This window comes from Odocoileus virginianus, chromosome 2, assembly GCF_023699985.2.
Source record: "Odocoileus virginianus isolate 20LAN1187 ecotype Illinois chromosome 2, Ovbor_1.2, whole genome shotgun sequence".
NCBI classification, from domain to species: domain Eukaryota; kingdom Metazoa; phylum Chordata; class Mammalia; order Artiodactyla; family Cervidae; genus Odocoileus; species Odocoileus virginianus.
In genome coordinates, this window is record NC_069675.1 from 69,623,220 (window position 1) to 69,639,399 (window position 16,180).

The following is a 16,180-nucleotide window of genomic DNA, read 5'->3' on the forward strand; positions in this document are numbered from 1 at the left end:
ATTAACAGCTAATAAGCAGGAAGGCCTAAACTCTAAATCCTTTATGAGTCATCTTGGAACATTTTTGTGAAATGGATCACTTTGTTTTAAACCAGACTATCCTCTCCTGGCCCAAACACAATCATGGGCTACTTATTGATAGATCCAATATACTAAAATTGTTACTAACATAATGTCCTCCAATATTTTCTGTCTTCCAGTTGGTAGCAGATATATTCTAAGGTAATTAATCCCCAATAAGTCAAACTCTTTATACAAATTATACAAATAATCAATCCCTTCCCCTTCACTGTTCATTCACTCCCTTGATGGTGGAACCTGTGACTTGCTTCTCATTGACAGAATACAGTGAAGGTGACTGATGTCACTGCCTTGATTGAGAGAATATTATAACTTTTGGGGGGGAGCATGCTGAGAGGCATTTGGGATCTTAGTTCCCTGACCAGGGATAGAACCGAGACCCTCTGCATTGTGAGTGCAGAGTCTTAACCACTGGACCACCAGGGAAGTCCCACGAAAACATTATACACAATGGTGATGAGATGCCATTTCCATAACATAGTTCATTACCTAGGACTCCATTTTAACAGTCTGAAGAAGAGTTTCCTGTTGACCTTAAAGAAGCAAACAGCAATGACATGAAGTGCCTATGGTGATGGCCATGTGGCCAAAAAAGTGGGCAACTTCTAGAGGCCAAGAGCCTTGGACCAATGATTAAAAAGAACTAAATTCTGCAAACAACCACATGAGCTTGGACGAGGACCCCAAACTCCAGATGAAAACACAGCGCCGATGACACTTGCATGGCAGGCTGGTGACACGTATGCAGAGAAGCCAAGTCACTGGTGCCCTGACTCACAGAAAAGTGGGAGACAATAAATGTGTGTTGTTTTATACCACCAAATCTCTGGTAATTTGTTATCCAGCAATAGAAAACTAATATCCAATACTGAAAGCACTAAACCATCCTCTTTTCTAGTATAAGAGATACCCTGAGGCCCCTATCCACAAAATCAAGACTACCTGATGCTTGAGAGCTAACACATGAACATTACAATAATACAGCTTCTTACTTCTTTACATTCATTTCTTGGTTTATTAACTGCTCTTCAATACAATGGAATATTCCTTTGATGAGGTGCTTCTCAAAATGCAGCTGCCAAACTGAGTGCAAACTCTTGCACCCTACCCTTAATATACACAATCAGACAGCCTGAGGGGTGGAGTCAGCAATCTGTCTTTTAACAAATGCTCCAGGTGATTCTGAAACACTCTCAAGTCTGAGGGCCACTGCTCTGGTGAAAACAAACATGAATGCCACTTCCACCAAATCCTCAGCTGAAAGACAAGCCACATCATCAGCTTAGTGCTCAGAATACTGGAGTGGGTAGCCGTTCCCTTCTCCAGTGGTCTTCCCAACCCAGGGATCAAACCCAGGTCTCCATCATTGCAGGTAAATTCTTTACCAGCTGAGCCATCAGAGAAGCCCCAGAATACTGGAGTGGGGTAGCCCATGCCTACTCCAGGGGATCTTCCCAACCCAGGAATTGAACCCGGATCTCCTGCACTGCAGGTGGATTCTTTACCAGCTGAGCTATCAGTGAAGCCCTAACTTCCTGATAGTGACTTCAAACACCGCACTGCGAGCAAAGACAAGGTATTCTCTAAATGCAAGGCACTGTCCTAGTAATAATCTACTAAGAAAGAAAAACACCAAATCTAACTGAAAATGAAAAAAGGGGAGGCATTATATTAACCCTAGGACAGAAATTTAAAGTTCCTAAAAGTACTTTCCATGGATCACAGCCTTGTTGTGGCAAAGGGGCTTGTGTAACTCAATGAAGGTATGAGCCACGCCATCCAAGGCCACCCAAGACAGACAGGCCACAGAGCAGGTTCTGACAAAATGGGTCACGCAAGGATGGGCACAATGACAGAGATGGCAAGGACCTAACAGAAGCAGAAGAGACTAAGAAGATGTGAAAAGATTACACAGAAAAACTGCACAAAAAAGGTATTAATGATTCAGATAACCACAACGGTGTGGTCACTCACCTAGCACCAGACATCCTAGACTGTGAAGTCAAATGGCTCTTAGGAAGAATTACAAAGCTAGTGGAGGTGACAGAATTCCAGCCAAGCTATTTCAAATCCTAAAAGATGAAGATGTTAAAGTGCTGCACTCAATATGTCAGCAAATTTAGAAAACTCAGCAGTGGCCACAGACTGGAAAAGGTCAGTTTTCACTCCAATCCCAAAGAAGTGCAATGCCAAAGAACGTTCAAACTACTGAACAACTGTACTCATTTCACATGCTAGCAAAGTAATGCTCAAAATCCTTCAAGCTAGGTTTCAGCAGTACATGAACCGAGAACTTCCAGATGTATAAGCTAGATTTAGAAAAGGCAGAGGAATCAGAGGTCAAACTACCAATAATCACTGGATCATAGAGAAAGCAAGGAAATTCCAGAAAAAACATCTAGTTCTGCTTCGTTGACTACATTAAAGCCTTTGACAGGTAGATTACAATAAACTGGAAAATTCTTAAAGAGTTGGGAATACCAGACCACCTTAACTGCCTCCAGAGAAACCTGTATGCAGGTCAAGAAGCAACAATTAGAACTAGACATGGAACAACGGACTGGTTCCAAATTGGAAAAGGAGTATGTCAAGGCTGTATATTGTCACTCTGCTTATTTAACTTCTATGTAGAGTACATCATGCGAAATCACAAGTTGGAATCAAGAATGCAGGGAGAAATACCAACAACCTCAGATATGCAGATGACACCACCCTAATGGCAGAAAGTGAAGAAGAACTGAAGAGCCTCTTGCTGAAGGTGAAACAGGTGAGTGAAAATGCTGGCTTAAAATTCAACATTCAAAAAGCTAAGATCATGGCATCCAGTCCTTTCATTTCATGGCAAATAGTTGGAGAAAAAGTGAAAACAGTGACAGACTTCTTGCTTGTCAAGACAGTCTTGACAGACTTCCAAAATCACTGCGGACGGTGACTGTAGCCAGGAATTTAAAAAACGCTTGCTCCTTAGAACTAAAGCTATGACAAATCTAGACAGTGTATTAAAAAGCAGAGACATTACTTTGCTGACAAAGCACCATACAGTCAAAGATATGGTTTTTGAAGTAGTCATGTACGGATATGAGAGTTGGACCATAAAGAAGGCTGAGCATCAAAGAACTGATGCTTTCCAATTGTGCTAGAGAAGATTGTTGAGAGTCCCTTGGACTACAAGATCAAACAAGTCAATCCCAAAGGAAATCAACCCTGAATATTCATTGGAAAGACTGATGCGAAGCTGAAGCTCCAATACTTTGCTCACCTGACTCGAAGATCCGACTCACTAGAAAAGATCCTGTTGCTGGGAAATATTGAAGGCAAAAGAGGAGGGTGACAGAGGCTGAGATGGTTGGATGGCATCACTGACTCAATGGACATGAGTCTGAGCACTCGGGGAGATAGTGGAGGACAGGGAAGTCTGGGGTGCTGCAGTCCATGGGGTTACAAGAGTCGAAACTTATGACAATTAAGACACAACTTAATGACTGAACAACAAAAGTACTTTTTATCAATACAAGACTTTAAGAACTGTACCCACAAAGAACATGACTCAGTGGGCAAAGAGATGCCATTTCCAGGAATATTGTCATTTACATCTGCTGACAAGTCAGACAGGTGGTGAGAGAAGACTGGAGAATTCGAGCAGTGAGACAAGAACAAGAAGGTTGTGATGACAAACATGTTTCCTTGCTAGACTTTATTCATAATAAACAAGAGATGAGGAGATAAGACAAAAGGATGGACTGTCTAGTGAAGGAAGCTGAAATCCTCGCTGAGGACTCTGGATATCAAACACATGAAAAACATGTGGGAGGCACTACAGATGTTCAAGGAGGAGACTGGTGTTTGAAAAAATGTACTTACTCTTCCTTGGCTAAAACATCCTTCCTCTTGGTATAACCTTCTGGGATGTGAGTACATGTATATGTTATATGCCAGTTAAGTGTTCACAAGCAGAGAAGTACAAATACCAAGGGCAAGGAAGTAAACTTACCTAACTGCATTTATTAACTATATCTGTTTGCTTCCTTGCCCATATGCCACATAACTGAGTTACTTGAAGGCAGGAATTCTAGCCTAGCTTAATTTTACAGTTGCAATGCCATATCTGAGCCAGAGCAGGCCCTCAATAAATGCTTACTGGATAAACAAAACCAAACTGCATGAACTGGTAAGGGTGCAGGCCAGATTCCAGTTCTTTAGCACGACCATCAAGATGTACAAAGCCTTTCTTTTCCACCTGAATTCACAGTTATCAAAGTTCCTGTAATTGGGCTATTGTTGACAGCCAAGTTAATTAATTACCACAATAGCAGAAACCAATTCATCATAAAATTATATTCTTGACACCAAACAAGATATTTCACAGAACACTTTCTGAAGCAGAATGATACAATGTGAAACTAGCTGCTACACTATCAATTAAAACTAAGCCTTCCTTAGGTCAGATTAGGTAAACCACAAGAGAAGTTTCACCCTTAGATAAGTGGAAACATTCTTCAACTCAAGATAGGATAGGAAGAGGAGGAATGATATGCCTGGTGAGAGTGAAATCCCTCAACATACACTAATAAGCAACAGAGAACAAAGGTGGTTAGTTTTCACATTCAAAATACGAAAGTATCCTTCCAATTTCCTGGAAATGCACAGCTCCATTTTACCATACTTCCAAATGCTTTTTATTCTTGAACATTTTCATTCCTTCAATAAATATTTGTCAAATGCCTACACTGTTCATGTGCTAGACCTTGGTCATGTGCAACAAGAGAGCTGTAGGATTTGCCCTCCCAGAGCTCATATCCCAACAGAGGGCAGACACTCAACAAATTATGCAACCGTTTAATAAGGCTGGGGAGACACAACAAGGAAACAGTGTTAAGAGAGCATGTAACACTGAATTCATCCCATGCTTCCTTCTGTCCTCAAAATCAATTGCCTTAACACTTTCTTAATACTGAAACCTAATTACTACTCTACGTGTGCACCCCTTTCAGGAGTTATTATGAATAACTGCCAGGTTTTCAACTGTAGCTCTCAGATGTACCTCTGGGGAAGATAAACTGGTTCAAAAGTAATTCTTCCACCAGCTGCTTTGATAATATAAATTTTTCTCTACATCTCTTTGCTTTAAAATACAGAGTTACGTCAGGGAATAAAAATCTCTCTTTTGAGTGTTTTGAGTCTTCACCCATTTATGGGATGATCTTCTTCAAAAGCTCTTTTAATTCAATAAGCATTTACAAAAAGCCCACATAATGGAATATGTGATTTTCTGGAAGAAAAGGTCTCCAGGTAAAATTTACATTCCAGGAAAACAGACCACACAGATTTTTTTGCCCTCTGGAGTCATATTTTTTAACATGAACACAGTACTGAGTAAAGAACCTTCTGCTAGAAGTTTATAAATTTGTGCCACGCACTCCCCACACCCACTTTTTTAAAGTAAGTCTCATTATAACTAAAATTAGAGCAACAAACTATGCTTTAGTGAACATTGGACGTTTGCTAAATTGACCTTTGCTTTCCAGGATGATAGGAAATCTGCTGTCAGGCACAGGAAGTGAGTCAAATAACGGAAGGGGGAAAAATAGGAACGGAAAAATCACACTAAAATTTCCTATAAATTAGGAAATATAAATCTAGGAAAGACTGCTTATTTAAAAGAAAAAAAAAAGTAGATTCCCTATCACAGACACTGCTGCAAATAAAACAGTTATTCTGTTGGCACTTACCAGAAAGCCAGATCCTAGAATGGAAGAAAAAAATTTTTATGTCAATATTTACAGTACAAAAGAGATAACAGAAAGGGAAAAACAAGAGGTATCTGGTTTAATAACCTTCTTCAGTGAAAGCCTTGCACTGGGTTAAATGTCGACTTAAAATATTTCAGACAAATCAGCACCTCAGTTCAAAACGGTATGGCATATTGCTCAAAAGCAGACGAATGCACTATGTCCCTTACAGTTACTCCAGTTTGACAAGATATGTGATTTTTCTGTTACTCATTCCACAAATGTTTACTGGATGCCTATGCACAGAAGTAATGGGGAGACACCTAAAGAACTAATCTCATAAAGGAGCAGAGGGTGCTAAAAGAGCATACTTGAGAGGTATGAGATATTTAAGGAATGCTTCTCTGAGGAAGTAACATTCAAATTAAGACGTGAAGATGGACTTCCCTGGTGGTCCAGTGGTTAGGATTGCAATGCAGTGGTTAGGCTGCAATGCAGGAGACTAGGGACCAGCGACCTCAGTTCCCACATGCTGAGGAGCAACTAAGCCCTGAAACTGGAGATCCTAGGTACCACAACTAAGACCCAACGTAGCCAAATAAATCAATAACTAAATGTTTTTCAAAAAGATGTGAAGATAAACATAAATGGGGAGCTACATTCCTGGCAGACATAACATTACTTGAAGATCTGAAAAAAAGGATCTGGGAGAGATGGCAACTAATGCTGGCACGAATAGAAAGTGAGAGCCATGACATGAAGCTGATGACAGAGACAAGGGCCGGATCATAGAGCCTTGCAGATCATGTTCTAGATTTGAGGACTTCATTCCAAGAGCAAAGGGAAGACAGTGGAGGAGTGATGTGACCAGATATACACTTTTTTATAAAGATCATTATGAAGCAGAGAAAAAGGGCTGGAAGGGCAAAAGTGGATGTTAGCAAGCAACCAAATCAAGCAGTATTGAACTGTAACCCAAAGTATAAAATAAATATTCATGAACTCATACGCATATAAGTAAATCATTGAATAAATATACGTTGGGGAGAAAAGATCCATCTTCCATGCAGAAGTCCAAATAAAATTACATCAATATTCTGCCCTCAAGGAGGTGAAGTATAACTCTCTACCCCTTAAATGAGGTCTGCACAGTGACTTCCTTCCAAAGAGATTAACTTTACAGAAAGAAACCTGGCAAACATTACCTCAGCAAGGGAATCAAAGTCATCAACTGTGATTAAGTCGCATATGACATGTACTCTTAGGACAATGAGAAAGGCACTTCAACCCGGTAACCCAATAAACCTGTGTAATCATGAGAAAAACATCAGACAAATCCCAGCTGAGGAGCATTCTACAAAATACCTGACTGGAACTCCTCAAAACTATCAAGGTTAGCAAAAACAAGACTGAGAAACCGCCATAGCCAAGAGGAGGCGACAGACACATGACAACTAAATGTTATGGATTATGGATGAGAGCCCAGAACAGAAAAAGAACATTAGGTGAAAACGAACTATGAACTTCAGTTAATAATACTGTGTAAGTATCAGTTCATTTTAATTGTGACAAATGTGCCATAAGATGTTAATAACTGGGAACATCGGCTGCGGGGTATATGGGAACTCTGTACTATCGTCACAATTTTTCTGCAAATCTGTTCTAAAAACCATTCTAAAGTTAAAAGATTAAAGTATATGTGGGGAGAGTGGTAATGCAGCCCTCTTTCTCGTTTAAGCTAAAATGACGGAACCTACAGGACCTGGTGATTCACCGGGCTCGTGGGTGGGGTAAAGTAATCAGTAGTGAAAGCGGCACAGGTAGCAAGGATGAAAGGTTACTGCCCAGATTTCGGGCTTGGACGACTGACCGGAGTCATTCGTTCATTAAGGGAGCAGGGGAGAAAAACGTTACCTGGAAGAAAGATAACGACCAGCAGGTCCTGGAGGCCCATTATGTACCAGGCGCTTTCCAATGCTCATTTCGCAAGGTAAAGACTAGTATTTGGCCCAAAGCCAAGTAAATTAGATCTGGGTATCAGATCCGGTATCAGGTTTACATGAGCTCCAAAGCCCGCGCTCGTTTCACTACACAGTTTCAGGTTCTGCCCGTGCACATGTACCGGCATTGGCCGCCCAGGCGCCTCTTTTCTGCGAGTGGAAGCGGGCGCATCTGCAGTACGGCCCCAGCAGTCACTCCCCTTCCCCGGGCCTCATCTGCCAAGAGATTCTCTCCATCGCCGAAGTTGAATGCAAGAGAGGCGGGTAAAAGCTTCATTAAAATAAAGACAAGACACCACAGAAGGGAAATGCATCACCTCTCAAGGAACTACAAATAATAACGAAGGAAAGAAGCCAAGGGAATTCTCCGACTCCACTCTGCTGGAGCGGTCCCCTAAGGAAAAGGCGATCCCCCGGGAGGGGGCCGATCGGAGCGGCGGGCCTAGGATGCTCCCACGCGCCCCGACCCCAAATCCCCAGCACTCGGCAGGACCCCCGGAGAAACTGCTGCCAGAAGCCACGCGGCACAAGGTGACACGAACCACGCCGGCCCCTCAGGCGCCTAGGAGAGGCCGGGACCAGCAGGGCGAGGGGCGTCCGCGGGGCCCGCGCTACCTTGTACTTATCAAAGCCAGCCAGCTGCTCCGGGCTCACGTATTCGTAACTTGCCATGACGACCCGAACACGAGCGCCCAGTCGGCAGCGACTCTCCACGACCAGACAGGGAAACAGGAGCACTACACCGGCTGAGCTGCACTGGGAGGACCCAGACTGGCAGAAAAGCTAGAAGAGCCGCGCTCCGCCCACCGCGCACGCGTACCCGCCCCCGCCACTTCCGCCGCCTCTCAGCGCGCAAGCGCAATCCTCACTTCTCCCCGCCCACCGAGGGAGGGGCGCTAGCAGGCTCACGCGGGGTCCCCTTCGCCATCTCAACCAATCAACGTGGATCTGGAACCACTAAGTCCCGCCTTCTAGGCCTCTTCGTCGCTTTATTCGCTAGCGTCAAAATTGGTGAGTGAGGTAAAGCAAGAGGGGAGGTGAAAGGTCAATTTCCCAGGAGGCCTTGCGCTTCGTCCTTGGCGAGTGCTGGTGGTACTGAGGCGTCTGTGCGTGGGTAGAGGTTTGGGGGTACGGTTTTAGTCTCGTGGGGGAAGGTAGAATGGTTGTGTGCGAATCAGTTCAGGAGTTCCTCAGAAAAGAAGGCTTAGTACTTCTAAGACGTAAAGTAAAAGCAGAAAAAGCATCTGTGCCCAGCCCGCTTCCAGCTCGTAGCGCGGTCTGCACGAAGTGACTTAATCGCTGTGACTTGCTGTAGAGAAGACGGTGAGAGGCTGTTTGCAGTTGGTAAAGGGGCGTGAAAGGACGTTGGAGACAAGCCCCTTGGGTCAGCGTTGTTTGTGAATTTTGAGCACAAACTCCGCTCTATTCCAAATGATGGTTGCTAGTATCTTCCAAGCAAAGGCGTTGGCCTCTGAGTCTCTTGTTTAGTCGCTAAGTCGCGTCCCACAATTTTTACAACCCCGTGGACTGTAGCTCGCCAGGCCCCTCTGTGCATGGGATTTCCCAGGCACTGGAACAGGTTACCATTTCCTTCTCCAGGGGATCTTCCAGACCAGGGACTGACCCCGTTTCTCCTGCATTACGGGCTTCCCCGGTGGCGCTAGTGGTAAAGAACTCGCCTGCCAATGCTGGTAGACCTAAGAGACGTGGTTTCGATCCCTGGGTCGGAAAGATTCCCTGAAGGAAGGTATGTCAACCCACTCCAGTATTCTTGCCTGGAGAACCCCAGGGACAGAGTAGCCAGAGTCGGACACGACTGAAGCGACTTGGCAGGCACGCCCGCATTGCAGCCAGATTCTTCACCACTGAGCCACTTGAGGATCCTTAAATGCGTTTGCAAGAAATTAGTTTACATAACTGAATCCAATTGTAGGAAAAATTAGATCAATAGCTATAGTGTGTATTAGTCTAATAAATAATAGTAATAGTTAATTGTGCTATTACTAATAGCATAATTATTAATTATTTTTCCATGTGGGGAATTTTACATAGCTAATCACTAACCCCTGTCACAACACTGAGACAGAAAACGCTTTCCCCACTTTGCAGGCTAGGAAACCAAAATTCAGATGACCTAACCTGCCCAGATCTCTTAATTACAAAGCTTGGAAATGGTCGACTCAGCAAGGAATGTGGTCTTTGATATGGAAAGCCTTCACCTAAGGGAATCTCTCAATCTCTCTGGGACTCTGAAGCAAGGACAATTATTTTGAGATCTCATGTTCTTTACATTCGTTCGTTCAACAAATACTCATTGAGGACTCATATATATCAAGCATAAATATTTTATTGTTTCTGCATATGTCTTACTTTCTAGATTTTAAGATTCTTATGAAGTAATAGGTGTAAAACTATCATCATACTTGGTGCATGGTACATGATCAATAAAATTGGTTGTTCTTCTCCCTCACTTGCCCTAAGGGGAGGAATTTTATCTTAATAAAACCTAGTTTTCCATATGTTCCATAGACTGTTGTCATTGAGTCACTAAGTCGTGTCTGACTCTGCGACCCCGTGGGCTCTAACTCACCAGGCTCCTCTGTCCGTGGCATTGTCCAGGCAAGAATACTGGAATGGGTTGCCATTTCCTTCTCCAGGGGATCTTTCCAGACCAGAGATTGAACCCATGTCTCCTGGCATTTGCAGGCAGATCCTTTATCACTGAGCTTCCCAGGGAAGTCCCTTAGCCTAGCAGCCTGCAAATAATACACGATCAATACATTTTGTTGCATGAATGAGCAAAGATCTCTGATATGCTGTGAAGTGCCCAGCTTTGAGAAGTACGTTGGAAATGTGAATCTTCCTTTAAGAAGGAAATTGGCTCTAATGAAAATTATGAAACCACCCATAAAAGTATTTTCTTTCTGCCAGTAGGATATTTAAATTCCCTCTGTGTACTGATGAGAAAACTGAATCAGGGTTTTAGACAATCAGACTGAAGCTATTCTCCCAAGTAATACACTACAGATTTCCCCTGTTCTATGTTTCTTTTAATCCCTATGAAGAGGAAAAAACTTCATTATTAAATTACTTTTAATAAAAGACCCGTGCTTACCCATCTGAGATTTAAACTTCCTACTTTGAAAGATATTTAATTGTGAAAAACCATAAAATGTGACTTTTGTACATGAACCTAATAGTTAATAAACTGTAGTCATTGTGAATCACTTCAGACACAAGCAAACTCAAAGTAACATTTCTAATTTTGTAAAATTTTTCCTAACTGATATTTTCTTCAAAAGTGATGTTTTAAAAAGAGCAGGTTTTAATTTTGTGAAAGCAGTTTCAATTCACAGCCTCTCTTGTGCAGAAGGAGGGGCTTCCCTGGTGGCTAAGTGATAAAGAATCCACATGCAGCGCAGGAGACTCGGGTTTGATCCCGTAGTCCAGAAGATTCCCTGGAGAAGGAAACAGCAACCCACTCCAGTATTCTTGCCTGGGAAATCCCATGGACAGAGCAGCCTGGCATAACCTACAGTCCATGGTGTCGCAAAGAGTCAGACATGACTTAGCAAATAAACAACAACAAAAAACTTCTGCATAAGACTATAACAAATTAGTATCAGTTATGAGTCAGTCTGAGAATTTCTAAACTGAAACACAACATAGAACTTTGTTTATACTTTGACATCTGTTGCATACTGGCTTTGTGATCCTAGACAACTTATTTACCTAACTGTGTTCTCTTTTTTTAAAAGAGCGGGCAATTAGACAAAACCTTTAAGGTACTGTTCATCTCTGAAATTTAATTAAATTATATCATTTAACTTCTCTAAGATGAAATCAACTGATCTGTAAAGTGATCATAATTCTTGTCGTCTTTTACACTTATTCCATAAGAGCATGCCATAAGCCTGTTAAATTAAGCCCATACAAATTAGACAGTAACAATGACCCTATATGCAAGACAGCAAAAGAGTCATAGATGTAAAGAACAGATTTTTGGACTATGTGGGAGAAGGTGAGGGTGAGACAATATAAGAGAATAGCATTGAAACATGTATATTACCATATGTGAAATAGATGACCAGTGCAAGTTCAATGCATTGAAGCAGGGCACTCAAAGCTGGTGCTCTGGGACAACCCAGAGGGATGTGGTGGGGAGGAAGGTGGGAGGTGGGGTTCAGGATGGGGGGGGACACCTGTACACCCGTGGCTGATTCATGTCAATATATGACAAAAACCACCACAATATTGTAAAGTAATTAGCCTCAACTAAAAATATATATGTTGAGTTATATCTGAGCAGAAAAAGAAATTAAACCCATACAGATATAAGGTGTGTGTGTGTGTATATATATATATATATGGTAAGTATAAGCCCATATAAATATAAGGCATTATTTTTCAAAACCCCATGAATCCTAGGCCTGGGTGAGTTTTACCAGGCACTCTCACTGAGAAGAAAACATTGTCAGGTAAACAAATTTGCCTTTGCAAGTAAATCACCTTCCTGTCTCCTCTTTCCTGAATTCCAGTCCAGGGTGCATTTATCCCTAAGTCTGCCCAGGGCTGGCAGGGACCATTTCACATTGGTCTGGCAGTTTACTCCTTTGTATACCCCCACGCTGTCTCTTCCTCCTGCACCATAGTACAGAGCATAGTTTGGCACTGCTTGCTTCTCTTGCCTGCCTCCTCATCCTTTGAAGTTTATCTGTGCTATGTCTCAAACACTCAAGATCAGGCTTTGTGCCTTTCAGTATGACAATCATAAGAGACACCTGTGCTAGAAACAGTGTCATCACCTTCATAATATAACCTCGGGATGAAAAGTAGTATACTTCCTACAATTCCTGTTTTACTTAGTCTAAAGTAAGATGATGTCAAATATATGGAGATATCTAGAAAATTGGAATAAGTTAAGGACTAATATAGGGCTTCTCTTGTGGCTCAGCTGGTAAAGAGTTCGCCTGCAGTGTGGGAGACCTGGGTTCAATCCCTGGTTTGGGAAGATCCCCTGGAGAGGGGAAAAGCTACCCACTCCAGTATTCTGGCCTGGAGAATTCCAGGGGGTCACAAAGAGTCAGACCCAGCTTAGTAACTTTCACTTTCAAGGACTAATATAGTTAATAACTATAATATAGTTAATAACTGATATAAGTTATTCAAGCCATAAAAATGAGGAAGTTTTCCCAAGGAAGCTTATAAAAAGATACTGACTTGGTTTTAATTTTTAAAGCAATAATGAAGCCTTTATACTCATACTCTTTGGTTCTCAAAGCAGTTTGACCTCTCACTCGATCATCCTAACAACCCTGTACCATAGCCAGATAGTTCTAATTTGTACAAAATGGAACAACAGAAGAATTACATATCTTGTCCAAAAGTTTATGGTAAAGCTAAAACAAGAGCACAGGTCATCAAACTTCTAGTTGAATAACTTTCTACTACACCCTGCTTCTACAAGTTACCATGGTAGGAAGTTTAAAAAAAATCAGAAGTTGACTTTTAATCAAGTCTAGAGGGGGAAAAAACTAGGACAGAACTGAACAGAATCATTAAGTTGCTTGTTATTTGTTAAAGATGAAATTCCCTAGCTAGGGTAAACCTTCTCAGGTTAGGTTTTGGCTGCTGGGTTTTGGCTGTTTATATATATATATATATATATATATATTTTTTTTTTTTTTTTTTTTTCCTTGTGATTCCTTGGACTGTAGCCCCCCAGGTGCCTATGTCCATGGAATTCTCCAGGCAGGAATACTGGAGTGGGTTGCCATGTCCTTCTCCTGTTTTTTATATTTTTAAAGCATAATCCTACTAGGTAAGAATGTATTGAGAACTCTATTTGAGTGAGTCATCAAATACTTTATCACAGAAAAGGGCAGTGTGATATACTGAGTTTGAGCAGGCAGAAATGCTGCCTTGTACCTTCTCCTTCCCATGTCATTGGAGGAGGGTGGTTTCTCCATGATTCTGTGACTTGTCCCGCTGGTTTTCTGGCCATTTTTCATGCTGTTAACCTTTGAATGCCAACTCAGTGGTGTCAATAGTCATTCAAAACCAAAAGAAGCAATGTAACGATTCAAAGGAACTTAGAGGCCCAACTTTTAAAAGGGAGTGATTACTTCTTATATCCATTATTCGTGAGCATGACTGTTAAATAAAAAGAATAATTTTTCAAAACTGATATCAGCAAAGTTTTACACTGGGCAGAGTCTTATTTTCAGCGTTCTTTGAAGTGTTGGTAGTGACCCAACATCTGTATTTTCTGAGCAGAGAGAGAATTGATACCTGTCCTACACACCCATCCTCCTACCCATTTTATTATACCAAAATGGAAGCAGAACTCTAGGTGTATCAAGTACACATCATTCAGATGGGTAGCCTACTGGCATCACCCTGTCATGCCTCTCTCCTATTCCTTTTTGCCTCATCTAATGTCAGGTCAGCAAATATAACCAAACATAACCACTATTCTTTTTTTTTCTGTCTCAAATTTGAACATACAGCCATGCAAGGGACTCCATTGGCTATATGTTGGGTAGGGACCATTTTTGTCTTCATGAAACTTTGAAATTATCGGAGTTGAGACGAATACTTATTTAGTTTGGGTGGAAGAAAAAGGTGGTGGGGAAAAAGAAAAAGACCCTAACTGGAGCAAGGGAGTAGGCAAGTTTGCTGTAATCCATTTTCCTGTAAGAATTCTCAAAAACCTGGAGCAGGGGTTGAGGTAATAGTTACCAACATAGATACCTACTACAGTAAGGCATTGAGGTCGTTCCTGAAATGCCCAAGATTGTATAGTCTGCTTGACCAGAAGTCTAGCAGAAGTTAGGAAGCAAGACATACAAATATGAGACAATGTATAAAAGTAGCAACTTCATTATCTCTTTATGTATCCTAGTTGAACATTAACTGTACACCAAATCTAGATACCATGTCATACCTTGGAGATACAAAATTGGATAAAACATGGACCCCAGGCAAGGAGTATGTTATTTCTACATTCTGTGAATGTCTGGTCTTATTAAATGCCCTGGCTCTTCACAGATGCTGTCTTTTTTCATTTCTCCTTATTCTTCTCTTTCTGACCCAGCCCCCTCCTCCCAACACACACACGCACAGACACACACACATCACGAACTCTCAGTCTCCCAGGAATACAGGACTTTTCATAAATGCTCAACCACTTCAGACTGTACTTTTTAAATTTTCTATTCCTTTTCTCATGCCTGGCCAAATCCATCTCAGTCCTCAGGATTCAGCTGAAGTTTCATTTCTTCCTTCCAGCCGACTTCCACTGCCCCTGACTGAAGACAGTTCTGTCCCTCTGTACAGCTACAGTGCCCTGTGCATACACCTCCCTTCATACTTACATGTTATGAAATTATCTATTTTCTTCTTACCTGTCTAACTGGACCATAATGCCTGGCAGGTAAGGACCACATCTGTAAACACCTGAACCTAGCATAAATGCCAACTGCTGAATAAGCCCTCAGCAAGCTTTGGTTGGGGCTTAGTAGGTGGCGCTAGTGGTACAGAACCCACCTGCCAATGTAGGAGAAATAAGAGACGGGATCCCTGGGTCAGGAAGATCCTCTGGAGGAGGGCATGGCAACCCATTCCATATTCTTGCCTTTAGAATCCCATGGACAGAGGAGCCTGGCGGGCTAGGGTGACAAAGAGTCGGACACTGAAGTGACTTAGCACGCATGTGTCAACTACTGAAGCCCACTCACCCTAGAGCCTGTGCTCTGCAACAAGAGAAGCCACCACAATGAGAAGCCTGCACACCACAACTAGAGAGCAGCCCCCATTCGCTGCAACTAGGAAAGCCCACAGGCAACAATGAAGACCCAGCACAGCCAAAAATAAATTTTAAAAAAGTTTTTTAAAGGCAAAGTGGATTATTGGTGCTATATTAAAAAGAAAAGCACAAAATAACCCAGATAATTCTTACAACCAGGGGAAAGACAAAGGAATATCATGAATTGGTGTTTTTAATTAATGAGCTTTTCATCATTCTAGGTAAAGTTGTTTCAAATTTTGCGCTCATAGAGGCATATCTGCCAGAACATTATAGCAAATTGTACAAAGATAAACCTGTATAACTATAAAATTCTAAAATATAACATAAAACTATAAAGTTCTTCTATTTTATAAAGTAGGAGGCAACAGGTCATTGTGTTAATAGGGTAGTTATTAAGGATAACCTGTATTTTGTTGGAGGACGTCCCTGTAGTTCAAACAATAAAGAATCTGTCTGCAATGCAGGAGACCTGGGTTTGAACCCTGGGTCAGGAAGATCCTCTGGAGAAGGGAATGGCAATCCACTCCAGTGTTCTTGCCTGCAGAACCCCATGGGCAGAG

General features: G+C 41.9%; 1 protein-coding gene, 1 long non-coding RNA gene and 1 other non-coding gene across 6 annotated transcripts in view; 1 reads left to right on the top strand and 2 right to left on the bottom strand.

The window, feature by feature from the left end:
- The window catches only part of SELENOI (selenoprotein I), a 45,260-nt gene extending 36,628 nt beyond the window's left edge, over nt 1-8,632 (bottom strand). The window contains exon 1 of one of the 4 annotated variants that reach the window (XM_020913853.2): nt 8,426-8,628. In XM_020913853.2, the coding sequence (XP_020769512.1) occupies nt 8,426-8,482 (57 nt within the window). In that variant the 5' untranslated portion in view covers nt 8,483-8,628. Of the gene's footprint in view, nt 1-8,425 lie in introns of all 4 variants that reach the window. The other 3 variants (XM_020913855.2, XM_020913854.2, XM_020913856.2) reach the window with 3 other exon arrangements.
- Nucleotides 435-507, bottom strand: TRNAV-CAC (transfer RNA valine (anticodon CAC)). Its single transcript has one exon. It is a non-coding gene; the product is annotated as a tRNA-Val (tRNA).
- Nucleotides 8,633-8,853: 221 nt separating the features above from the next.
- On the top strand, nt 8,854-10,331 carry LOC139037172 (uncharacterized). The gene is made up of 2 exons (XR_011490010.1): nt 8,854-9,133; nt 9,920-10,331. It is a non-coding gene; the product is annotated as an uncharacterized lncRNA (long non-coding RNA).
- Nucleotides 10,332-16,180: the final 5,849 nt, after the last annotated feature.